At 53.2% G+C, this 26,803-nt stretch overlaps 1 protein-coding gene across 1 annotated transcript in view; it reads left to right on the forward strand.

Annotated features, from left to right (window-relative positions):
- The first annotated feature begins 5,346 nt into the window (after positions 1 to 5,346).
- paqr6 (progestin and adipoQ receptor family member VI) overlaps positions 5,347 to 26,803 on the forward strand; it is a 29,985-nt gene continuing 8,528 nt past the window's right edge. The window contains exons 1-4 of the mRNA XM_070868728.1: positions 5,347 to 5,397; positions 8,448 to 8,575; positions 9,566 to 9,771; positions 19,153 to 19,279. Of these exons, the coding sequence (XP_070724829.1) occupies positions 5,347 to 5,397; positions 8,448 to 8,575; positions 9,566 to 9,771; positions 19,153 to 19,279 (512 nt within the window). The remainder of the gene's footprint in view (positions 5,398 to 8,447; positions 8,576 to 9,565; positions 9,772 to 19,152; positions 19,280 to 26,803) is intronic.

Genomic DNA, 26,803 nt, shown 5'->3' on the forward strand with positions numbered 1-26,803 from the left:
TGCGGTGCTCCCTCAGCACTGCCCCTCCGACAGCGCAGTACGGCGCTCCCTCAGCACTGCCCCTCCGACAGCGCAGTACGGCGCTCCCTCAGCACTGCCCCTCCGACAGTACGGCGCTCCCTCAGCACTGCCCCTCCGACAGCGCAGTACGGCGCTCCCTCAGCACTGCCCCTCCGACAGCGCAGTACAGCGTTCCCTCAGTACTGCCGCTCCGACAGCGCAGTACGGTGCTCCTTCAGCACTGCCCCCTCCGACAGCGCAGTATGGCGTTCCCTCAGTACCGACAGTGCGGCGCTCCAGACCCTGGACTGCTGATCCGGAGACCCGGGTTCAAATCCCACCACAGCAGCTGGGGAATTTAAATTCAGTTCATGAAATAAACCTGGAATTTTTTTTAAAAAGCGAGTATCAGTGAATGGGTGACCATGAAACTACGGGATTGGCGTTAAAACCCATCTGGTTCACTAATGTCCCTTTTAGGAAAGAAAATCTGTCGCCCTTACCCGGTCTGGCCGATATGTGACTCCACAGACCCACAGCGATGGGGTTGACTCTGAACTGTCCCTCTGAAATGGACTAGCGAGACACCCAGACACACAGTCACTGTGGGAACACCTTCACCACACGGACTGCAGCGGTTCAAGAAGGTGGCTCACCTTCTCAAGGGGCAATGAGGGACGGCCAATAAATGCCGGCCTTGCCAGCCACGCCCACATCCCGTGAACCAATAGATTAAAGGAAAGATTGAGCAGGCTAGGGAAGATTGATTGCGAGGGGACCAGATCGAGGGGATCGAAGTGATGAAAGGGGTTCCATACATAAAACAGAAAACATAGAAAATAGGTGCAGGAGCAGGCCATTCGGCCCTTCGAGCCTGCACCACCATTCAATAAGATCATGGCTGATCATTCCTTCAGTACCCCTTTCCTGCTTTCTCTCCATACCCCTTGATCCCCTTCACCGTAAGAGCCATATCTAACTCCCTCTTGAATATATCCAGTGAACTGGCCTCAACAACTCTCTGCGGCAGGGAATTCCACAGGTTAACAACTCTCTGAGTGAAGAAGTTTCTTCTCATCTCAGTCCTAAATGGCTTACCCCTTATCCTAAGACCACGTCCCCTGGTTCTGGACTTCCCCAACATCGGGAACATTCTTCCCGCATCTAACCTGTCCAGTCCCGTCAGAATCTTATATGTTTCTATGAGCTCCCCTCTCATCCTTCTAAACTCCAGTGTGCTGACGTGGATTGAGAACTGGTTGGCAGACAGGAAGCAAAGAGTAGGAGTAAATGGTATTTTTCAGAATGGCAGGCAGTGACTAGTGGGGTACCGCAAGGTTCTGTGCTGGGGCCCCAGCTCTTTACAATATATATTAATGATTTAGACGAGGGGATTAAATGCAGATGACACTAAGCTGGGTATCAGTGTGAGCTGTGAGGAGGACGCTAAGAGGCTGCAGGGTGACTTGGACAGGTTAGGTGAGTGGGCAAATGCATGGCAGATGCAGTATAATGTGGATAAATGTGAAGTTATCCACTTTGGGGGCAAAAAACACGAAGGCAGAATATTATCTGAATGGCGGCAGATTAGGAAAAGGAGAGGTGCAACGAGACCTGGGAGTCATGGTTCATCAGTCATTGAAAGTTGGCATGCAGGTACAGCAGGCGGTGAAGAAGACAAATGGTATGTTGGCCTTCATAGCTAGGGGATTTGAGTATAGGAGCAGGGAGGTCTTACTGCAGTTGTACAGGGCCTTAGTGAGGCCTCACCTGGAATATTGTGTTCAGTTTTGGTCTCCTAGTCTGAGGAAGGACGTTCTTGCTGTTGAGGGACTCCATAGGCTCGAGACTGTTTCCAGAGTTCTGGGTGAGTCCAGAACTCGGGGACATAAACACAAGATAGTCACCAACAGGTCAAATAAAGAATTTAGGGGGGATTTCGTTCGACCAGAGAGTGGTGAGAATGTGGGGCGCGTTACCGCAGTGAGTGGTCGCGCTTTGACGTATTTCAGGGGAGGGTTGATGCATACACGAGGGAGAAAGGAATAGAGGGGTACAGGGGCAAGGTGGGAAGAGGTTATCAGAGTGAAAGGAGACTCGTGTGGAGCATAGACCAGTTGGGCCAAACGGCCATTCCTTCGCTCCACCATTGGCGGCCATGTCTTCAGCTGCCTGGGCTCCAAACCCTATAATACGTGGACCTCATCATAGGGGGTCCCTCGAAGCGAGGATGACTTGCTTCCCCACCAAAAGGGATGAGTTCACAGATGTTTCAATGAAGGACCCGATGTTCCAGTCCTGAACTCCAATCGAAGGAGTGGAAATATAGAAACATAGAAAATAGGGGCAGGAGTAGGCCATTCGGCCCTTCGAGCCTGCACCACCATTCAATGAGTTCATGGCTGAACATGCAACTTCAGTACCCCATTCCTGCTTTCTCGCCATACCCCTTGATCCCCGAGTAGTAAGGACTTCATTTAACTCCTTTTTGAATATATTTAGTGAACTGGCCTCAACTACTTTCTGTGGTAGAGAATTCCACAGGTTCACCACTCTCTGGGTGAAGACGTTTCTCCTCATCTCGGTCCTAAATGGCTTACCCCTTATCCTTAGACTGTGACTCCTGGTTCTGGACTTCCCCAACATTGGGAACATTCTTCCTGCATCTAACCTGTCTAAACCCGTCAGAATTTTAAACGTTTCTATGAGATCCCCTCTCATTCTTTTGAACTCCAGTGAATACAGGCCCAGTTGATCCAGTCTTTCTTGATATGTCAGTCCCACCATCCCTGGAATCAGTCTGGTGAACCTTCGCTGCACTCCCTCAATAGCAAGAATGTCCTTCCTCAAGTTAGGAGACCATAACTGTACACAATACTCCAGGTGTGGCCTCACCAAGGCCCTGTACAACTGTAGTAACACCTCCCTGCCCCTGTACTCAAATCCCCTCGCTATGAAGGCCAACATGCCATTTGCTTTCTTAACCGCCTGCTGTATCTGCATGCCAACCTTCAATGACTGATGTACCATGACACCCAGGTCTCGTTGCACCTCCCCTTTTCCTTATCTGTCACCATTCAGATAATAGTCTGTCTCTCTGTTTTTACCACCAAAGTGGATAACCTCACATTTATCCACATTATACTTCATCTGCCATGCATTTGCCCACTCACCTAACCTATCCAAGTCACTCTGCAGCCCCATAGCATCCTCCTCGCAGCTCACACTGCCACCCAACTTAGTGTCATCTGCAAATTTGGAGATACTACATTTAATCCCCTCGTCTAAATCATTAATGTACAGTGTAAACAGCTGGGGCCCCAACACAGAACCTTGCAGTACCCCACTAGTCACTGCCTGCCATTCTGAAAAGTACCCATTTACTCCTACTCTTTGCTTCCTGTCTGACAACCAGTTCTCAATCCACGTCAGCACACTACCCCCAATCCCATGTGCTTTAACTTTGCACATTAATCTCTTGTGTGGGACCTTGTCGAAAGCCTTCTGAAAGTCCAAATATACCACATCAACTGGTTCTCCCTTGTCCACTCTACTGGAAACATCCTCAAAAAACTCCAGATACCTGTGGGTGGATTTATTTAACGTGGGGTGACCGTTGCACACCAGCCACCACACGGGGCTTGACAGAGCGAGGTCTTGGTCCAGGGGCAAGGGTTAACCAGGACGACTGGAGACCAGCTCTGCTGCACGGACCCAGTGCGCGCACATATCGCACAGTGTGGGCTGGGCCCCCGTGCTGCCCCTGGGCCCTCGCCTCTTCTGGGCCCCCTTACGCTCATTCGCCGCACCTCCGCGCCAAACATTCCTCGCACCTCCGTCACGACCACGCGCCGAATCTCAGCCACGATCGCTCAGCACTCCCGCGCACCGGTCATTTGCCGCATTTCTCCCTCGATTTCTCGCCGCTTCTCCGCCTCAAACGTTCGCTGCAGCTCCGCCACGACCCATCGCCGCTCTGCCGCTCCGACCTACCCGCTCCTCCGCTGTACCTGGGCCCCGCCGGTGCTCCTGCCCCCGCTCCAAACAGCGTCCTGGGTTTCGATGACCTCATCCAGCATATATGCACCGGTTTGTCGAGCTGTTGAGTTGGGCGGGGCTTAGCCAGTCACGTGACGTTCCCAAGACTCAATAAAACCCCGGCCAGTTGGGTTCGGGGGATCCACGATAGGGCAGATGGTTGTGAGCCTGGTGGATGAACTGGTAATGTGTGGTGTGATTGTTAAACCTTTGCTCATAAACCAACTAGTTCTTAATAGCAAATGTGAATTCTTAAGCAAAGAACCCATGAAGCAAATGCATTACACCCTCCCTAAACCTCTCCACCCCTCTCTCCTCCTTTAAGACGCTCCTTAAAATGTATCCCTCAATCAACATAACAAAAAAACAGATGATCTGGGTCATTGTCACATTGCCGTTTGTGGGAGCTTGCTGTGCGCAAATTGGATGCTGCGTTTCCCACATTACAACAGCGACTACACTCCAAAAGTACTTCATTGGCTGTAAAGCGCTTTGAGACGTCCGGTGGTCGTGAAAGGCGCTATATAAATGCAAGTCTTTCTTTTTTCAAAGCGACCTCTTTGAGCAAGCTGTTCGTCACCTGTTCCAGTATCTACCCATGTGGCTCGGTGTTAAATGTTGTCTGATAATCGCTCCTGTGAAGCACCCTGGGACGTTTGACCAAGTTTATCATCATCATAGACAGTCCCTCGGAATCGAGGAAGACTCGCTTCCACTCTAACAATGAGTCCTCAGGTGGCTGAACAGTCCAATAAGAGAGCCACAGTCCCCGTCACAGGTGGGACACACAGTGGTTGAGGGAAGGGGAGGGTGGGACAGGTTTGCCGCACGCTCCTTCCGCTGCCTGCGCTTGGTTTCCGCACACTCTCGGCGACGAGACTCGAGGTGCTCAGCGCCCTCCCGGATGCACTACCTCCACTTAGGGCAGACTGGTCTTTGGCCAGGGACTCCCAGGTGTCGGTGGGGAGGTTGCACTTTATCAGGGAGGGTTTCCCTTGTAGCGTTTCCTCTGCCCCCCCTCCTTTGGCTCGTTTGCCGTGAGGGAGTTCCGTGTAGAGCGCTCGCTTTGGGAGTGCTGTATGAAGGTAAATTGTTGTAGGGTTGTTAAAGGAATTGCCTCATGGTTTGCTGCCTTTGATCTAAAACTACCTCTAACTTGTTTCCTGCAGACAGGCACTGGACAGGCAATGGAGGTGAGGAAGAGAAGGTGAGGAAGGCACCAGACTGGGCTACCTTGGTCCTCCAAGACTGGACACCTACAGGAAAACCAGGGTAGTGCGCCAGCTAGTACGGGAACAGGACTCCGAGATGTTAACAGTCAAATTGCCCCACCTCTTAAACAATCACCAAGTCCCGAGAGTAAGTCCGGTGTAACTGACATCTCGTCCAAACGTTCACTAATTACCCCCCGACAGTGGCCATAAAATCTCTTACGCCTCCCACGTTAAACAAGCAAACCTTGCATGGGACACCCACCTCCTGCCCTCAGACCTTACTTCCTGTTGTCGCAGGTTCCAGTCACGCTGTTGTGACATCAAGCCCAGTGCTAACTTGCTATGTTCACATTGCCCAATCAGTTTTTGCTATGTAAACGGTCACGGAGTAGTTTCAGACTCTGGCCACTTGATGGCGCTGCAGAGCAGTTTACTAAAGTTTCTCTCCTCCCGATTCCAGCACCAGTCTTGTAATGTATATAAAACAAAACTAAATATTCTACAACTGACTGTGTGAAATTTCAAACATTTTGTAAAATTCGTATCATTTATCTGACCCTCTTTCAGATAACATTTATAGTTCCTGATCACTCACTCATGCCCCCTGCTGGAGATAGCTAGGCACACACATGTAACCAGACATCCACACAAGAACACAGGGACAGGAGGAGGCCATTCAGTCCCTCGAGCCTGTTCCGGCATTCAATGAGATCATGGCTGATCATTCACCTCAGTACCCCTTTCCTGCTTTCTCTCCATACCTCTTGATCCCTTAAGCCGGAAGGGCCACATCTAACTCCCTCTTGAATATATTTAACGAACTGGCCTCAACAACTTTCTGTGGTAGAGAATTCCACAGGTTCACAATTCTCTGAGTGAAGAAGTTTCTCCTCATCTCGGTCCTAAATGGCTTACCCCTTATCCTTAGACTGTGACCCCTGGTTCTGGACTTCCCCAACATCAGGAACATTCTTCCTGCATCTAACCTGTCTGAACCCGTCAGAATTTTATATGTTTCTATGAGATCCCCTCTCATCCTTCTAAATTCCAGTGAGTATAAGCCCAGTCGATCCAGTCTCTCCTCATATGTCAGTCCTGCCATCCCGGGAATCAGTCTGCTGAACCTTCGCTGCACTCCCTCAATAGCAAGAACATCCTTCCTCAGATTAGGAGACCAAAACTGAACACAATGCTCAAGGTGTGGTCTCACAAAGGCCCTGTACAACTGCAGTAAGACCTCCCTGCTCCTATACTCAAATCCCCTAGCTATAAAGGCCAACATACCATATACCCGCCTGTGTTCTGTTAGTCTTAATACCTTTGTCTCAAATTCAATTGTATAATCACAAACGTATTATCTCTGATGAACCTGCAGAATTTGGCAGCATAATAGAATGGAAATGTTGCATTTATAAAGTATTCCTTCATGTGTTTACGTGGTAACCTGTTTTATTATATTATATGTCGGCAAAAAGATGTATTTTTAATAAGGTTTAACCTGTTTTAAAATCATTGAAGGTGACTTTATAAAAGAAACTATACTGCACCATTTAATAGTTTCAATGGGGTGTACGCCAGTCAGTTTCTTAGAAAATTGAATTATTTTTTGATAGGAAAAAACTTGTAAAACGTTCCTGCCAGTGTACCTCAAAAATTGAGCGCGATTTGAAGATCGCTGTTGAAAAAGCACAATGGGCGGAGCTTCGCGATTTGTCCTGAGGGGGCGTGGCTACTTTTGGAGGCGTGACCAGTGTTGGAGGCGTGGCCAGTGTTGGAGGCGTGACCAGTGTTGGCGGCGTGACCAGTGTTGGGGGCGTGGCCGGTGTTGGGGGCGTGACCAGTGTTGGAGGCGTGGCCGGTGTTGGAGGCGTGACAGTGTTGGAGGCGTGGCCACTGTCGGGGGAGTGGCCGGTGTTGGAGGCGTGGCCGGTGTTGGGGGCGTGGCCAGGTTTGTGGGTGGGACTGTACCCATCGACATTGGGTCTTGAACCGACGTAAAATTCCCCCAGTCTTTCGGGCTGGTTCCATCGGGTTCGCGCAGTACTGGCGTAACCTTGTGGAAATTCTACCGCAGTGTCAATTCAGCACTCAGTCGGAAACCTCGCCTCTCTTCGGCTGACCCCAGAACGGAGGAGGCTGCAAAGTGATCCCCAGGATCTGTAGCCCGTCCTCAACTCAATCCACCTCTCCTGGTGTTGGCCATATCTCAGTGGGTAACACCCTGCCCTCTGGGTCAGAAGGTCGTGTGTTCGAGCCTCCGCTCCAGAGACTTGAGCCTCGTAATCCAGGCTGGTGCTCTCAGTGCCAGTACCGAGGGAGCGGTGCATTGAGGGGCAGTACTGAGGGAGTGCCGCACTGTCGGAGGGGCGGTACTGAGGGAGTGCCGCACTGTCGGAGGGGCGGTACTGAGGGAGCGCCACACTGTCGGAGGGGCAGTACTGAGGGAGCGCTGCACTGTCGGAGAGGCGGTACTGAGGGAGCGCCGCACTGTCGGAGGGGCAGTACCGAGGGAGCGCCGCACTGTCGGAGGGGCGGTACTGAGGGAGTGCCACACTGTCGGAGGGGCGGTACTGAGGGAGCGCCGCACTGTCGGAGGGGCGGTACTGAGGGAGCGCCACACTGTCGGAGGGGCAGTACTGAGGGAGCACGGCACTGTTGGAGGGGCGGTACTGAGGGAGCGCCGCACTGTCAGAGGGGCGCTACTGAGGGAGTGCCGCACTATCGGAGGGGCGGTACTGAGGGAGCGCCGCACTGTCGGAGGGGTGGTACTGAGGGAGTGCCGCACTGTTGGAGGGGCGGTACTGAGGGAGCGCCGCACTGTCGGAGGGGCGGTACTGAGGGAGCGCCACACTGTCGGAGGTGCCGTCTTTCGGATGAGACGTTAAACCGAGGCCCCGTCTGCCCTCTCGGGTGGATGTAAAAGATCCCGGGGCCACTATTGGAAGAAGAGCAGGGGGAGTTCTCCCCGGTGTCCTGGGGCCCAATATTTATCCCTCAACCAACAGGTGACCTGGGTCGTTGTCACATTGCTGTTCTTGGGATCTTGCTGTGCGCAAATTGGCTGCCGCGTTTCCTACACTTCGAAAAGGTACCCCATTGGCTGTGAGGCGCTTGGGGACGCCTGGAGGAGGTGAGAGGTGCTATAGGAATGCAAGTGCTTTTTCTTTCTTTACTTTGTGTTTCTGCGATGTCCAGGTTTTCCGCGAAGACGGAATCATCTCTGGATATCGGCACCCAAAAAGCTCGGCCATGGACTGCCTCCTCAGCACCTTTCAAATGACCAATGAGACACTTAACATTTGGACCCACTTCCTCCCTACGTGGTATGTGATTGGTCGAGATGTGAGGTACGGGCGGGTGGGGTGCGTGGGGGGGGGGGGGGCAAAGAGGTCAGGGAGGGGTCAATCCGCGAGTTCATGATGTTATAGATGTACGTTCATTGAAGATATTTAAGGCGGAGATAGACAGATTTTTGAGCGATAAGGGAGTGAAGCGTTATGGGGAGCGGGCGGGGCAGTGGAGCTGAGTCCATGATCAGATCAGCCAGGATCGTATTGAATGGCGGAGCAGGCTCGAGGGGCCGAATGGCCGACTCCTGCTCCTGTTGCTTAATGTTCTCACCTTCTCTACATCTACCGTAGCAAACGCCATCATAATTTTAATCCCTATCCGGTTACCCCCTCACTCTTCTATGTGACATGACTAAGGTTGATCCCATTGTCATTGAGATTGAAGACGAGACCATAGCCGAGTGAACACCATTGACCTTGTTTCTAGAGATGGCCAACAGATCCCTCACCAGCGCCTCGCACACCGACTCCGAAAGGCGCGTCAATGACTATCTCATCACCATCATCATAGATAGTTCCACGCCAAAAAAGGACGAGTTTACAGGTGTTTCAATGAAGGACCTAATACTCCAGGTACCTGAACCACATCCTGAAGGGTGGAAGACCATCTCCAACAAGAGAGAGTCCAACCACCTCCACCTTGACATTCAACGGCATTACCATCGCTGATTCCCCCCCCCCCCACCAGCAACATCCTGGGAGGGGGTCACCATTGACCAGAAACCTAACTGGACCAGCCGCATAAATACTACGGCTACAAGAGCGGGTCAGAGGCGGTGGGTATTCTGTGACAAGTGTCTCGCCTCCTGGCGTCCCAAGGCCTTTCCACAAGCCAAGGAGTGCGATGGAAGGCTCCCCACTTGCCCGACTGAGCTGCGGCTCCAGACAAGGCAAAGATGACCGGCGCCCAGCTGATCGGCACGCCCCCTTGGCCTCACGTGACTCTCGCTTCTTTCCCCGCAGGTACTTCCTGTGGAAGTTCCTGGTTCTCTCGCACTCCGTGGACTTCTACAACGAGGCCTACACGTGGCCGCTCTTCGTCTACATGCTCTTCATCTGCGTCTACCCATTCACGTCCAGCTGCGCGCACACATTCAGCACCATGTCCGCACAGGCCCGCCACATCTGCTATTTCTTCGACTACGGAGCGCTCAGCCTCTACAGCCTCGGTAGGTAAGAAACGCCCCGCGCGCGCATCGCTGGCCGCGGCAACGCCCGTTCTCCATTCGTTCCCGGGATGTGGGCGTGGCTGGCCAAGGCCGGCATTTATTGCCCATTCCCCTAATTGGCCCCTCCAGTAGGTGGCGGTGAGCCGCCTTCTTGAACCGCTGCAGTCCCGTGTGGTGAAGGTGCTCCCACAGTGCTGCTAGGGAGGGAGTTCCGGGATTGTGACCCAGCGACGATGAAGGAACGGCCGATATCCGTAAGAACATAAGAAATAGGAGCAGGAGTCGGCCATACGGCCCCTCGAGCCTGCTCCGGCATTTAATACGATCATGGCTGATCCGATCATGGACTCAGCTCCACTTCCCTGCCCGCTCCCCCTATCCCCTTATCCTTTAAGAAACTGTCTTAAATGTATTCAATGTCCCGGCTTCCACAGCTCTCTGAGGCAGCGAATTCCACAGATTTACAACCCTCTCAGAGAAGAAATTCCTTCTCATCTCTGTTTTAAATGGGCGGCCCCTTATTCTAAGATCGTGCCCCCTAGTTCTAGTCTCCCCTATCAGTGGAAACATCCTCTCTGCATCCACCTTGTCAAGCCCCCTCATAATATTATACGTTTCAATAGGATCACCTCTCATTCTTCTGAATGCCAATGAGTAGAGACCCAACCTACTCAACATTTCCTCATAAATCAACCCCCTCATCCCCGGAATCAACCGAGTGAACCTTCTCTGAACTGCCTCCAAAGCAAGTATATCCTTTCGTAAATATGGAAACCAAAACTGCACGCAGTACTCCAGGTGTGGCCTCACCAATACCCTGTATAACTGTAGCAGGACTTCCCTGCTTTTATACTCCATCTCCTTTGCAATAAAGGCCAAGATACCATTGGCCTTCCTGATCACTTGCTGTACCTGCATACTATCCTTTTGTGTTTCATGCACAAGTACCCCCAGGTCTCGCTCTACTGCGGCACTTTGTAATCTTTCTCCATTTAAATAATAACTTGCTCTTTGATTTTTTTTCTGCCAAAGTGCAAGACCTCACACTTTCCAACATTTTGCTCCATCTGCCAAATTTTTGCCCACTCACTTAGCCTGTCTGAGTCCTTTTGCAGATTTTTTGTGTCCTCCTCACACATTGCTTTTCCTCCCATCTTTGTATCATCAGCAAACTTGGCTACGTTACACTCAGTCCCTTCTTCCAAGTCGTTAATATAGATTGTAAATAGTTGGGGTCCCAGCACTGATCCCAACTAGTTACTGGTTGCCAACCAGAGAATGACCCATTTATCCCGACTCTCTGTTTTCTGTTAGTTAGCCAATCCTCTATCTATGCTAACATATTACCCCTAACCCCGTGAACTTTTATCTTGTGCAGTAACCAAGTGGGGATGGTGTGTGACTGGGAGGGGAATGTGGAGGTGGTGGTGTTCCCATGCGCCTGCTGCCCTTGTCCTTCTAGGCGGTAGAGGTCGCGGGTTTGGGAGGTGCTGCCGAAGAAGCCTTGGCGAGTTGCCGCGGTGCATCTTGTAGACGGTGCACACTGCAGCCACGGTGCGCCGGTGGTGGAGGGAGTGAGTGTTGAAATTGCAACTCGATATCATACAAGCACAGAAATTTACAGCACGGAAGGAGGCCATTTCGGCCCATCATGTCCACGCCGGCCGACAAAGAGCCACCCAGCCTAATCCCACTTTCCCGCTCTCGGTCCGTAGCCCTGTAGGTTACGGAACTTCAAGTGCACATCCAAATGTGGTGTGGGTATCTGCCTCTACCACCCTTTCAGGCAGCGAGCTCCACCCCAGACCCCGACCACCCTCTGGGTGAAGAAATTTCCCCTCTAAACCTCCCCCCAATTACTTTCAATCTATGCCCCCTGGTTGTTGACCCCTCTGCCAAGGGAAACAGGTCCGTCCTATCCACTTTATCCAGACCCCTCATAATTTTATACACCTCAATCAGGTCTCCCCTCAACCTCCTCTGTTTCAAAGAAAACAACCCCAGCCTATCCAATCTTTTCTCGCTAAAATTCTCCAGTCCAGGCAACATCCTGGTAAATCTCCTCTGCACCCTCTCCAGTGCAACATCCTGGTAAATCTCCTCTGTACCCTCTCTAGTGCAACATCCTGGTAAATCTCCTCTGTACCCTCTCTAGTGCAACATCCTGGTAAATCTCCTCTGTACCCTCTCTATTGCAACATCCTGGTAAATCTCCTCTGTACCCTCTCTAGTGCAACATCCTGGTAAATCTCCTCTGTACCCTTTCTAGTGCAACATCCTGGTAAATCTCCTCTGTACCCTCTCTTGTGCAACATCCTGGTAAATCTCCTCTGTACCCTCTCTAGTGCAACATCCTGGTAAATCTCCTCTGTACCCTCTCCAGTGCAACATCCTGGTAAATCTCCTCTGTACCCTCTCTAGTGCAACATCCTGGTAAATCTCCTCTGTACCCTCTCTAGTGCAACATCCTGGTAAATCTCCTCTGTACCCTCTCTAGTGCAACATCCTGGTAAATCTCCTCTGTACCCTCTCTAGTGCAACATCCTGGTAAATCTCCTCTGTACCCTCTCTAGTGCAACATCCTGGTAAATCTCCTCTGTACCCTCTCCAGTGCAATCACATTCTTCCTGTAATGTGGTGACCAGAACTGCACGCAGTACTCCAGCTGTGCCCTAACCAGTGTTTTATACAGTTCAAGCATAACCTCCCTGCTCTTGTATTCCCCCTGCTACCTTCAGGGATCTGTGGACCTGCACTCCAAGCTCCCTTTGTTCCTCTACACTCAGTGTCGTACCATTTAATGTGTATTCCCTTGCCTTGTTAGACCTCCCCAAATGCATTACCTCACACTTCTCCAGATTGAATTCTATTTGCCGCTGTGGGGGAATCTAGAACGAGGGGGCACATGGTCTCAGAATAAGGGGCCGCCCGTTTAAGACGGAGATGAATCTGGTGAACCTGTGGAATTCTCTGGCCCAGAGAGCTGTGGGGTCTGGGGTCATCGAATATATTCAAGGTGGAGACCGGCAGATTTTTGAACGACGAGAGAGTGAAGGGTTATGGGGAGCGGGCGGGGAAGTGGAGCTGAGTCCATGATCGGATCAGCCGCGATCTCATTGAATGGCGGAGCAGGCTCGAGGGGCCGAATGGCCGACTCCTGTTTCTTGCGGTTTTTTTGCGCCTGTGCTTCGAGGATCTGACTCGGGTTCACTCCCTCTGGAAGGTAGTCCGAACATAGAAGCGGCTCCCTCGGCCGAGACGTCCCTTCGGTTTAAATTTCGCTCATTCAGTGTGCAGCATCTGCTTGAAACGCACCCCTGTGAGGTTCACATTGTGGACAACAAGGGCAGTTTGTGCGCTGTAAATTAATGTAGCACTGTGCTCAATAACAGGGCTGTGAATTGGGCCTTTATTCACCGAGACAATGGCTCTGTCTATGTCGCTTGGAGTCAGGCCTGTTTGACTCAGAAAGCCACAGAGTGCAGCTGTAGCGATGTTCACCCCCACACCAAGACCCCATCTCTCCGCCCCACACACCCCCTCCCCCTCCCCACTCTGAAGGCATGCTGCGCTGTTTCAAAGCCCCACCAGAACTGTGTGATCTCAGTCTCCTGGAGTTCGTATCGGGGCAGCTCGACCGTAACCCAGACATAGATGCTGGGCGGTGAGGGCGGGGGGGAGGGGGCGAGAAAGACAGAGAATTCTCGTGACCATCCAGGAACAACCTCGTAATCCTTGTTACAAGCCAGTCCATCATCGCCCCGCTTTTAAAAATTCTCGTCCTCGTGTTCAACTCCCTCCTGGCCACCTCTCCCTCCCTATCTCCGTCACCGACAAACCCCGCCCCTCCCCCACCCGAGGTCTCTGCCCTCCTCCAATTCTGCCCGCTTGCCCATCCCCCGATTTCCATCGCTCCACCATCGGCGGCCGTGCCTTCAGCTGCCTGGGCCCCCAAGCTCTGGAACTCCCTCCCCCAACCTCCCCGCCTCTCTCTCCTCCTCCTGATTTCAGAAAGTTGCCTTAATCTTGTCAGGGGGATAGTACTGAGGGAGCGGCGCACTTTCGGAGGGGCGGTACTGAGGGAGCGGCGCACTGTCGGAGGGGCAGTACTGAGGGAGCGGCGCACTGTCGGAGGGGCAGTACCGAGGGAGTGCCGCACTGTCGGAGGGGCAGTACCGAGGGAGTGCCGCACTGTCAGAGGGGCAGTACTGAGGGAGCGCCGCACTGTCGGAGGGGCAGTACCGAGGGAGCGGAGCACTGTTGGAGGGGCAGTACTGAGGGAGCGGCGCACTGTCGGAGGGGCAGTACCGAGGGAGCGCCGCACTGTCGGAGGAGCAGTACCGAGGGAGCGCCGCACTGTCGGAGGGGCAGTACCGAGGGAGCGCGGCACTGTCAGAGGGGCAGTACCGAGGGAGTGCCGCACTGTCAGAGGGGCGGTACTGAGGGAGTGCTGCACTGTCGGAGGGGCAGGACTGAGGGAGCGCCACACTGTCGGAGGGGCAGGACTGAGGGAGCGCCACACTGTCGGAGGGACGGTACTGAGGGAGTGCCGCACTGTCGGAGGGGCAGTACTGAGGGAGCGCCGCACTGTCGGAGGAGCAGTACTGAGGGAGCGCCGCACTGTCGGAGGGGCGGTACTGAGGGAGTGCCGCACTGTCGGAGGGGCGGTACTGAGGGAATGCCTCACTGTCGGAGGGGCAGTAGTGAGGGAGCGCCGCACTGTTGGAGGGGCAGTACTGAGGGAGCGCCGACTGTCGGAGGGGCGGTACTGAGGGAGCGCCCCTCTGACAGTGCGGGTACTGAGGGAGCGCCACACTGTCGGAGGGGTGGTACTGAGGGAGCGCCGCACTGTCGGAGGGGCAGTACTGAGGGAGTGCCGCACTGTCGGAGGGGCAGTACTGAAGGAGCACCGCACTGTCGGAGGGGCAGTACTGAGGGAGTGCCGCACTGTCGGAGGGGCAGTACTGAAGGAGCACCGCACTGTCGGAGGGATGGTACTGAGGGAGGGCCGCACTGTCGGAGGGGCGGTACTGAGGGAGTGCCGCACTGTCGGAGGGGCAGTACTGAGGGAGTGCCGCACTGTCGGAGGGGCAGTACTGAGCGAGCGCCGCACTGTCGGAGGGGCGGTACTGAGGGAGTGCCGCACTGTCGGAGGGGCAGTACTGAGCGAGCGCCGCACTGTCGGAGGGGCGGTACTGAGGGAGTGCCGCACTGTCGGAGGGGCAGTACTGAGCGAGCGCCGCACTGTCGGAGGGGCGGTACTGAGGGAGCGCCACACTGTCGGAGGGGCAGTACTGAGGGAGCGCCGCACTGTCGGAGGGGCGGTACTGAGGGAGTGCCGCACTGTCAGAGGGGCAGTACCGAGGGAGTGCCGCACTGTCGGAGGGGCAGTACTGAGCGAGCGCCGCAATGTCAGAGGTGCCCTCTTTCGGATGAGACGTTAAACCGAGGCCCCGTCTGCCCTCTCGGGTGGATGTAAAAGATCCCGGGGCCACTATTGGAAGAAGAGCAGGGGGAGTTCTCCCCGGTGTCCTGGGCCCAATATTTATCCCTCAACCAACATCACTAAAACAGATGATCCGGGTCATCATCACATTGCTGTTTGTGGGAGCTTGCTGTGCACAAATTGTCTGCCGCGTTTCCCGCATTACAACAGTGACCGCACTCTGAATGTATTTCATTGACAGTAAAGCACTTTGGGACTCCCAATGGTCATGAAAGACGCTATATAAATGCAATATATTAATTATACAGCGCCTTTAATGGAGAAGGTGCTTCACAGGAGCATAAATGACACACAATCTGACAACAAGCCACATAAGGGGATATTATGACAGGTTGTCAAAGAGGTCTGTTTAACACAAGAACATAAGAAATAGGAGCAGGAGTCGGCCATTCGGCCCCTCGAGCCTGCTCCGCCATTCAATGAGATCACGGCTGATCTTCGACCTCAACTCCACTTTCCCGCCCGATCCCTCGATTCCCTTAATATTCAAAAATCTATCGATCTCAGCCTTGAATACACTCAACGACTGAGCCTCCACAGCCTCTGGGACAGAGAATTGCAAAGATTCACCACCCTCTGAGTGAAGAAATTCCTCCTCATCTCAGTCCTAAATGGCCGACCCCTTATCCTGAGACTGTGTGACCCCTGGTTCTAGACTCCCCAGCCCGGGGGGAAACACCCTCCCTGCATCTACCCTGTCAAGCCCTGTAAGAATTTTATATGTTTCAATGAGATCACCTCTCATTCTTCTAAACTCCAGAGAATATCGGCCCAGTCTACTCAATCTCTCCTCATAGGACAATCCCCCCCATCCCAGGAATCAATCTGGTGAACCTTCGCTGCACTCCCTCAATGGCAAGTATATCCTTCCTTAGGTAAGGAGACTCAAACTGTGCACAGTACTCCAGGTGCGGTCTCACCAGGGCCCGATATAACCGCAGTAAGACGTCTTTACTCTTATACTCAAATCCTCTTGCAATAAAGGCCGACATACCATTTGCTTCTTAATTGCTTAATTTCTTAATTGCTTGTCCATGTGGTTGGCTGTGGTTAACTGCCCCTCTGCAGTTGAACCAAACAGTTACGATAAAGTCAAGGCTGTACCTTCACCAAAAGGACTGCAGCGGTTCAAGAAGGCGGCTCACCAAATGAACTGGTCAGGTGGGCAGGACAGCGGCAAATAGAATTCAATCTGGAGAAGTGTGAGGTAATGCATTTGGGGAGGTCTAACAAGGCAAGGGAATACACATTAAATGGTACGACACTGAGTGTAGAGGAACAAAGGGAGCTTGGAGTGCAGGTCCACAGATCCCTGAAGGTAGCAGGCCAGGTGGATAAGAACATAAGAAATAGGAGCAGGAGTAGGCCATACGGCCCCTCGAGCCTGCTCCGCCATTTAATAAGATCACGGCTGATCTGATCATGGACTCAGCTCCACTTCCCTGCCCGCACTTTTATCCCCTTATCATTTAAGAAACTGTCTATCTCTGTCTTAAATTTATTCAATGACCCGGCTTCCACAGCTCTCTGAGGCAGCGAATTCCACAGATTTACAACCCTCTGAGAGAAGAAATTCCTCCTCATCTCAGTTTTAAATGGGCAGCTCCTTATTCTAAGATCATGCCCCCTAGTTCTAGTCTCCCCCATCAGTGGAAACATCCTCTCTGCATCCACCTTGTCCAGCCCCCTCATAATCTGATACGTTTCGATAAGATCATCTCTCATTCTTCTCAATTCCAATGAGTAGAGGCCCAACCTGCTCAACCTTTCCTCATAAGTTAACCCCCTCATCTCCGGAATCAACCGAGTGAACCTTCTCTGAACTGCCTCCAATGCAACTATATCCCTCCTTAAATACGGAGACCAAAACTGCACGCAGTACTCCAGCTGTGGCCTCACCAATACCTTGTACAGCTGTAGCAGGACTTCTCTGCTTTTATACTCCATCCCCCTTTGCAATAAAGGCTAAGATTCCATTGGCCTTCCTGATCACTTGCTGTACCTGCATACTAATGGTTTGTGTTTCAATGCACAAGGGCCCCCAGGTCCCTCCGCACTGCAACACTTTGCAATCTTTCTCCCTGTGAATAATAATGATGTCTCTATTTGACAGCGACGTCATCACGGTATGCATCGGGCGGTTTCTGCCCCGGAGCAAAAAAAAATTCCGGGAACGCCGGGACTGAAGGCGTGCCGGGCGGTGACAGAGATAGCTTCACGGGGGCTAAACATGGCGTCCGTGTGCTAGCGGGACGCCCGTTAAAGGGGAGGTGGCATGCCGCGAGCCGTAACCCCCTTGAACGCGGGCGGTCCGTGCCTCCATTTGCCATCTCCCGGCGCCGTGCTGGAGTTGCCCGGTGCAGGGGCAGGGGGGGCTGATTTGCATGGCTCCCTCCCCCGCTCCCCGGTGGCCCAGGGAGAGCACTGCTGGGCCTTCCCCTTTAATGACGGGAGCGACATAGACATCGACATAGAAAATAGGTGCAGGAGTAGGCCATTCGGCCCCTCGAGCCTGCACCGCCATTCAATATGATCACGGCCGATCGTCTATCACAACTATCTCATATTCCCGCTTTTTCCCCATACCCCTTGATGCCTTTTGTTATCTATGCAGACTATATCTATACGCTCCCTGTAGTCACTGTATAGTTGCATAAGATGGTGACTTATTACCTGATGTACTAACAATAAGGTTTACACTGGGTCTATACCATGCTGGCACCACTAGAGGGTGCAACTGGTGGAGACCGGGGTTTCCTGTCCCTGTGGCAGAGGCTGTCCACCAGAGGGCACTGCGGTGGGAGACCTGAGGGTCACCTGCATAGGTGTGCAGGGCCCAGTATAAAAGGCCGCCCACCACGCTTGTGCCTCACTCTGGAGTTACAAATAAAGGACCAAGGTCACTCCAGTTTGAGTACAACACATTGCCCCGTGGAGTCATTCACAAGTTCATTACAGACATAACACCTTTTGTGTCTAGAAATCTATCTCTCTCCCTCTTAAATATATTCAGTGACTTGGCCTCCACAGCCTTCTGTGGTAGAGAATTCCACAGGTTCACCTCCCTCGGAGTGAAAACATTTCTCCTCATCTCGCTCCTAAATTTCCTACCCTGTATCCTGAGACTGTGTGACCCCTTGTTCTAGACTTCCCAGCCCCGGGGGAAACATCCTCCCCGCATCCAGTCTGTCCAACCCCGTCAGAATTTTATACCTTTCAATGAGATCCCCTCTCATTCTTCTAAACTCCAGTGAATACAGGCCCAGTCGACCCAATCTCTCCTCATACAACAGTCCTGCCATCCTGGGAATCAGTCTGGTGAACCTTCGCTGCACTCCCTCTATGGCAAGTATATCCTTCCTTAGGTAAGGAGACCAAAACTGCTCACAATACTCCAGGTGCAGTCTCACCAAGGTCCTGTATAACTGCAGTAAGACATCCTTGCTCCTGTACTCAAACCTTCTCGCAATGAAGGCCAATATGTAATTTGCCTTCCTAACTGCTTGCTGCACCGGCATGTTTGCTTTCAATGACAGGCGTACAAGGACCCCCAGGTTCCTCTGTACATCGACACTTCCCAAGCTATCCTAGGCCATGTCTACACAGCCCAGTGCATCTTCCAAAGCCCCGCACCCCTCTCTCGGGGGGAGTGGTAACCCCAATTTCACGAGGGGGCGCAGGACCTCTGCGAATGTTGCACCAACCCCTCCCTGGTGGATATTACCGCATGCCCACACCCCCCAAAACTGTCGGTGGGGGGAGGGGCGCTACGCAAGTTCCCGGCACTTTATTTCGAAAACAAGTGCAAAGGTTTCTGTATCACCCCCGCTTGACCTGTGCTATTACCCATCATCCTCCCCGTTACTCTGTTGCAGGCTGCGCCGTCACCTATCGGGCCTACGTCATGCCTGACCGCTGGGTCAACAGCGCTCTCCACGCCTGCTTCGTCCCCGTGGCCGTCTTCAACACCGTGGTCTGCACAACCCTCGCCTGTTACTCCAGGTAGGCCCGGTTGCCGTGGCGATCAGGTAGGCCCGGTTGCCGTGGCGATCAGGTAGGCCCGGTTGCTGTGGTGATCACTTAGCCCGGTGTGCCTTGGCGATCAGGTAGGCCCGGTTGCCGTGGCGATCAGGTAGGCCCGGTTGCCCAAGGTCAGCCTTGAGCTTTTCAAACCAGCGTTTTGGGGCGGAGGGGGGAGGCGGGGGGGGGGGGCGAGAACTTGACGCCGCCAATCGCCAACCCGGGTGTTGCGTTCAGACTCAAACTCCCGCCCGCGGTACAACGAAGTACTTTTTGGAGTGTAGTCACTGCTGTAATGTGGGAAACGCGGCAGCCAATTTGCGCACAGCAAGCTCCCACACACAGCAATGTGATAATGAGCGAGATCATCTGTTTTTAAGTTGTGTTGATTAAGGGATAAATATTGGCCCCTGGACAACAGGGATAACTCCCCTGCTCTTCTTCCAATAGTGCAATGGAATCTTTTACATCCACTTGAGAGAGCAGATGGTGATATGTCCTTACTATACAGTATAAATGCACACGAGGCCCAGACTTGAGAGAAGGTCACTCTGTGACCAGTTACCTTTATTACCATGACGTCAAGTGATGAAGGTGGGTGGAGCTTCCCCTTTTATACCTGAGAGTCCAGGTTAGGAGTGTCTCCCATACGTTCACCCCCTTGTGGTCAGTGTTCTCAAGGTGTACAACTTAGGTCAGCTTATAAATGGGTTACAATGATAGTTGAATACATGACATCACCTCCCCCCCCCAAAATCTTGTTGGGATCACAGGTTCAGTCTCTCTGGTGGTTTACGCTCCCTTGTAGAGTTGGGGCTCTGGTTGTTGGGCGCTGGCCTGAGTGTCTGCTGCTTGCGGTGCCTCAGGCCTGTCCGGACTGCCCACAGTGACTGGGCTCTCCTCCACTTGGTTCCGGTGTTCGCTCACCTGTGGTGGAGTAAACTCTACGTCGTGTTCCTCCTCTGCTTCTTCTGTGGGGTTGCTGAACCTCCTTTTAGTTTGATCCACGTGTTTGCGGCAGATTTGTCCATTGGTAAGTTTAACTACCAGAATCCTATTTCCCTCTTTGGCAATCACAGTGCCTGCGAGCCATTTGGGCCCTGCAGTGTAATTAAGGACAAAAACAGGGTCATTGACATCAATACATCGTGCCCTCGCATTCCTGTCATGGTAGTCACATTGTGACTGACGCCTGCTCTCAACAATTTCTTTCATAGTCGGGTGTATAAGGGATAACCGGGTTTTGAGCGTCCTTTTCATTAGCAGCTCTGCGGGTGGAATCCCTGTGAGCGAGTGTGGTCGGGATCTATTGGCCAACAGGAGGAGTGACAAGCGGCTTTGTAGGGAACCTCCTTGGATTCTGAGCATCCCCTGTTTGATTATCTGCACTGCTTGTTCTGCCTGGCCATTTAGAAACATGGAAACATAGAAAATAGGTGCAAGAACAGGCCATTCAGCCCTTCTAGCCTGCACCGCCATTCAATGAGTTCATGGCTGAACATGAAACTTCAGTACCCCCTTCCTGCTTTCTCGCCATACCCCTTGATCCCCCGAGTAGTAAGGACTTCATCTAACTCCCTTTTGAATATATTTAGTGAATTGGCCTCAACTACTTTCTGTGGTAGAGAATTCCACAGGTTCACCACTCTCTGGGTGAAGAAGTTTCTCCTCATCTCGGTCCTAAATGGCTTACCCCTTATCCTCAGACTGTGACCCCTGGTTCTGGACTTCCCCAACATTGGGAACATTCTTTCTGCATCTAACCTGTCTAAACCCGTCAGAATTTTAAACGTTTCTATGAGGTCCCCTCTCATTCTTCTGAACTCCAGTGAATACAAGCCCAGTTGATCCAGTCTTTCTTGATAGGTCAGTCCCACCATCCCGGGAATCAGTCTGGTGAATCTTCACTGCACTCCCTCAATAGCAAGAATGTCCTTCCTCAAGTTAGGAGACCAAAACTGTACACAATACTCCAGGTGTGGCCTCACCAAGGCCCTGTACAACTGTAGCAACACCTCCCTGCCCCTGTACTCAAATCCCCTCGCTATGAAGGCCAACATGCCATTTGCTTTCTTAACCCCCTGCTGTACCTGCATGCCAACCTTCAATGACTGATGTACCATGACACCCAGGTCTCGTTGCACCTTCCCTTTTCCTAATCTGTCACCATTCAGATAATAGTCTGTCTCTCTGTTTTTACCACCAAAGTTTGAGGCCGGCTTGAACGGTGCCGTTCTGACATGGTTGATACCATTGCCTGCCATGAAGTCCTGGAATTCAGTGCTTGTGAAGCACGGGCCATTGTCGCTGACCAAGATGTCCGGTAGACCATGGGCGGCGAACATTGCCCGTAGACTTTCTACTGTGGCAGAGGATGTGCCTGAATTTAAAATGGCACACTCAATCCATTTGGAGTAGGCGTCTACTACAACCAAAAACATTTTTCCCATGAAAGGACCTGCGTAGTCCACATGGATGCGTGACCATGGCTTGGCGGACCAGGACCAGGGGCTAAGGGGGGCTTCCCTGGGCGCATTGCCCAGCTGGGCACACGTGTTGCACCTGCGAACACAAAGTTCCAGGTCTGCATCTATCCCTGGCCACCAGACGTGTGACCTGGCAATTGCCTTCATCATGACAATGCCCTGGTGCTCATTGTGAAGTTCTCTGATAAACACCTCTCTGCCCATCTGGGGCATGACTACTCGGTTTCCCCACAGTAGGCAATCGGCCTGAATCGAGAGTTTATCCTTGCACCTATGAAACGGTTTAAATTCCTCAGGGCATGCCCTGTACGTGGCTGCCCAGTCCCCATTCAGGACACATTTCTTGACTAGAGACAATAGCGGGTCTCTATTTGTCCAGACTTTAATCTGACGGGCTGTCACAGGTGAGCCTTCGCTTTCAAAAGCTTCAACAGCCATGACCATCTCAGCATCATGTTCAGTTGCCCCCTCAGTGATGGCTAGTGGGAGCCTGCTGAGTGCATCGGCGCAGTTTTCAGTGCCCGGTCTGTGCCGAATTGTATAGTCATAGGCAGCTAACGTAAGTGCCCACCTCTGTATGCGGGCCAATGCATTTGCATTTATGGCCTTGTTGTCGGCCAAAAGGGACGTTAAAGGTTTGTGATCTGTCTCCAGCTCAAATTTCCTGTCAACCAGGTACTGGTGCATTTTTTTTTTACTGCATGTACACATGCTAGCGCTTCCTTTTCTACCATCCCGTAGCCCCTTTCTGCCTGGGACAGACTCCTGGAGGCATAAGCTACCGGCTGTAACTGACCCTTGGCATTGACATGCTGCAACACACACCCGACACCATAGGACGACGCATCGCACGTTAACACAAATTTCTTACATGGGTCATATAACGTTAACAGTTTGTTGAAGCATAACGAATTGCGTGCTCTATCAAAAGCCCTTTCCTGGCTGTCCCCCCAGACCCAATCGCAACCTTTGCGTAGGAGCACGTGTAGCGGCTCTAGCAGCGCGCTCAATTTGGGAAGAAAGTTACCAAAATAGTTCAGGAGCCCCAGGAACGAACGCAGCTCCGTCGTGTTACGGGGTCTGGGTGCTCTCTGGATCGCTTCCGTTTTGGACGCAGTAGGGCTGATCCCGTCTGCTGCTACCCTCCTCCCCAGGAATTCTACCTCTGGAGCTAGGAAGACGCACTTCGCCTTTTTCAGTCGCAGCCCTACCCTGTCCAGTCTGCGTAGCACCTCCTCCAGGTTGTGGAGGTGTTCTTCAGTATCGCGACCCGTGATGAGGATGTCGTCTTGAAAAACCACCGTCCCTGGAATCGACTTGGAGACTTTCCATATTTCGCTGAAAGATCGCGGTGGCCGAACGAATCCCGAACGGACATCTGTTATACTCAAACAACCCCTTGTGTATCGTGATGGTGGTCAGCTTCTTCGACTCACTCGCCAGCTCCTGGGTCATGTAAGCTGAGGTCAGGTCCAATTTTGGAAAAAGTTTGCCACCGGATAGCGTCGCAAAGAGGTCCTCCGCTCTCGGTAGCGGGTACTGGTCTTGGAGTGACACCCGATTGATGGTGGCCTTGTAATCGCCACATATCCTGGCCGACCCATCCGCCTTGAGCACCGGCACAATCGGGCTCGCCCAGTCACTGAATTAGACTGGCGAGATGATGCCTTCCCTCAACAGGCGGTCCAATTCGCCTTCTATCTTTTCCCGCATCATGTACGGCACCGCTCTGGCCTAGTGGTGTACTGGCCTGGCGTCCGGGTTTATGAGAATCACTATCTTGGTCCCCATTAAAGTGCCAATGCCGGGTTGAAATAATGAGTCAAATTTGTCCAGGACCTGTGAGCATGATACTCGCTCCACAGAAGAAATTGCATTGACATCGCCCCATTTCCAGTTCATGACAGCAAGCCAACTCCTCCCCAGTAGTGCGGGACCGTCCCCCGGGACAATCCAGAGTGGCAGTCTGTTCTCCGAATCTTTGTGGGTCATGACTACCGTGGCGCTGCCTAGCACCGGAATGATCTCCTTTGTATATGTCCGTAGCTATGCGTCAATCGGCAATAATTTTGGCCTCCTGGCCTTGGACACCCACAACTTGATACTCATCAAGGACTGGCTGGCCCCATGTCTAGCTCCATTAATACTGGGGTGCCATTGAGGAGCACTTTCATCATTATCGGTGGCGTCCTGATATATGAACGGTATATGTGCTCCACATGAACTCGCTGAACTTCAGCTTCCAGCGATTTCCCCCAGTATTCATTTGGCCTCGTAGGGCTTACATCGGGCCCGTCCTCCTCATACATCAACCTGGCTGCAGGCTTCCTGCACATACGCGCCAAGTGACCACTGACGTTGCAGTTTCTGCAGGTATATTGCTGATACCTGCAAGCATGAGCTGGAGAAACAAAAGGTCCATTACCAGTCGATCGTCTCTGACTGTCTCTGTGACTGAACTTAAGCGCACCATTAACAGGTATTGATGGCCCCATTACTGGCCGCATTGTCCATTGCGATGGCATGAATCGCCGTTCAGCTAGCCATTGTCTCTGTTGAATTCCCCCTTTGGGTTCGACTACATGCTGGGGTATGTCCGATTGCCCTTGTCTGCCTAGAGAACTGTGTGCCGCGTTAACAATGTTGACTCCCTGGTCGTTTGCCGCATTTGAGCCAAGATTTTTGTCATACATCATTCTGGTCTCTTCCTCCCCTGAGATAAATGTCTGGGCTATCAGAGCCGCCACTTCCAAGGTCAAGTCTTTGGTCTCAATCAGTTTCCTGAAAACCCCAGCGTGCCCGATACCCTCAATAAAAAAGTCTCGCAGCATCTCCGCTCTGCATGCATCTGTGAACTTACATAGGCTCGCCAGTCGCCGGAGATCTGCCACGAAGTCTGGAACGCTTTGCCCTTCTCGCCGCCGGTGTGTCTAAAACCGTTGTCTCGCCATGTGCACGCTGCTCGCCGGTTTAAGGTGTTCCACAATCAACTTACTAAGCTCTTCGAGCGTCTTGTCCGCCGGCTTCTCTGGCACTAGAAGGTCCTTCATCAGGGAGTACGTCCTGATCCACAAACCGTCAGGAGATGAGCCCTGCGTTTGTCGGCCGAATCCTGTCCCAGCCATTCCTTAGTGACAAAACTTTGCTGTAGTATCTCAATAAAGTCATCCCAATCATCACCAACACAGTACCCCTCGTCTGTGCTGTTAGTGGCCATGCTTGCGTGGTTTAAATCCCAGTTTCTCGTCGCCAATGATATGTCCTTACTATACAGTATAAATGCACACGAGGCCCATACTTGAGAGAAGGTCACTCTGTGACCAGTTACCTTTATTACCAAGACCTCAAGTGATGAAGGTGGGTGGAGCTTCCCCTTTTATACCTGAAAGTCCAGGTTAGGAGTGTCTCCCACAAGTTCACCCACTTGTGGTCAATGTTCTCAAGGTGTACAACTTAGGTCAGTTTATACATGGGTTACAATCATAGTTGAACACATGACAGTCAGGGCCTCGATTTAACGTTGCTTCTGAAAGACGGCACCTCCGACAGTGCGGCGCTCCCTCAGTACTGTCCCTCCGACAGCACAGTACGGCGCTCCCTCAGTACTGCCCCTCCGACATTGCGGCGCTCCCTCAATACTGCCCCTCCGACAGCGCAGTACGGCGCTCCCTCAGTACTGCCCCTCTGACAGCGCAGTATGGCGCTCCCTCAGTACTGCCCCTCCGACAGCACAGTACGGCACTCCCTCAGTACCGCCCCTCCGACAGCGCAGTATGGCGCTCCCTCAGTACTGCCCCTCCGACAGCCCCTCAGTACCACCCCTCCAACAGCACAGTACGGCGCTCCCTCAGTACCGCCCCTCCGACAGCGCAGTATGGCGCTCCCTCAGTACTGCCCTTCCGACAGCGCAGTGCGGCGCTCCCTCAGTACTGCCCCTCCGACAGCGCAGTGCGGCGCTCCCTCAGTACTGCCCCTCCGACAGCGCAGTATGGCGCTCCCACAGTACTGCCCTTCCGACAGCGCAGTGCGGCGCTCCCTCAGTACTGCCCCTCCGACAGCGCAGTATGGCGCTCCCTCAGTACTGCCCCTCCGACAGCGCAGTACGGCGCTCCCTCAGGACTGCCCCTCCGACAGCGCAGTACAGCGCTCCCTCAGTACTGCCCCTCCGACAGCGCAGTACGGTGCTTCCGCAGTACTGCCCCTCTGACAGTGCAGCGCTCCCTCAGTACTGCCCCTCTGACAGCGCAGTACGTCGCTCCATCAGTACTGCCCCTCTGACAGCACAGTACGGCGCTCCCTCAGTACTGCCCCTCCTACAGCACAGTCCGGCGCACCCTCAGCACTGCCCCTCCGACAGCGCAGTACGTCGCTCCATCAGTACTGCCCTTCCGACAGCGCAGTGCGGCGCTCCCTCAGTACTGCCCCTCCGACAGCGCAGTACGTCGCTCCATCAGTACTGCCCTTCCGACAGCGCAGTGCAGCGCTCCCACAGTACTGCCCCTCCGACAGCACAGTACGGCGCTCCCTCAGTACCGCCCCTCCGACAGCACAGTACGGCGCTCCCTCAGGGCTGCCCCTCCGACAGCGCAGTGCGGCGCTCCCTCAGTACTGCCCCTCCGACAGCGCAGTGCGGCGCTCCCTCAGTACTGCCCCTCCGACAGCGCAGTATGGCGCTCCCACAGTACTGCCCTTCCGACAGCGCAGTGCGGCGCTCCCTCAGTACTGCCCCTCCGACAGCGCAGTATGGCGCTCCCTCAGTACTGCCCCTCCGACAGCGCAGTACGGCGCTCCCTCAGGACTGCCCCTCCGACAGCGCAGTATGGCGCTCCCTCAGTACTGCCCCTCCGACAGCGCAGTGCGGCGCTCCCTCAGTACTGCCCCTCCGACAGCGCAGTACGGCGCTCCCTCAGGACTGCCCCTCCGACAGCGCAGTACAGCGCTCCCTCAGTACTGCCCCTCCGACAGCGCAGTACGGTGCTTCCGCAGTACTGCCCCTCTGACAGTGCAGCGCTCCCTCAGT

This window comes from Pristiophorus japonicus, chromosome 30, assembly GCF_044704955.1.
Source record: "Pristiophorus japonicus isolate sPriJap1 chromosome 30, sPriJap1.hap1, whole genome shotgun sequence".
Taxonomy (NCBI): Eukaryota; Metazoa; Chordata; class Chondrichthyes; family Pristiophoridae; genus Pristiophorus; species Pristiophorus japonicus.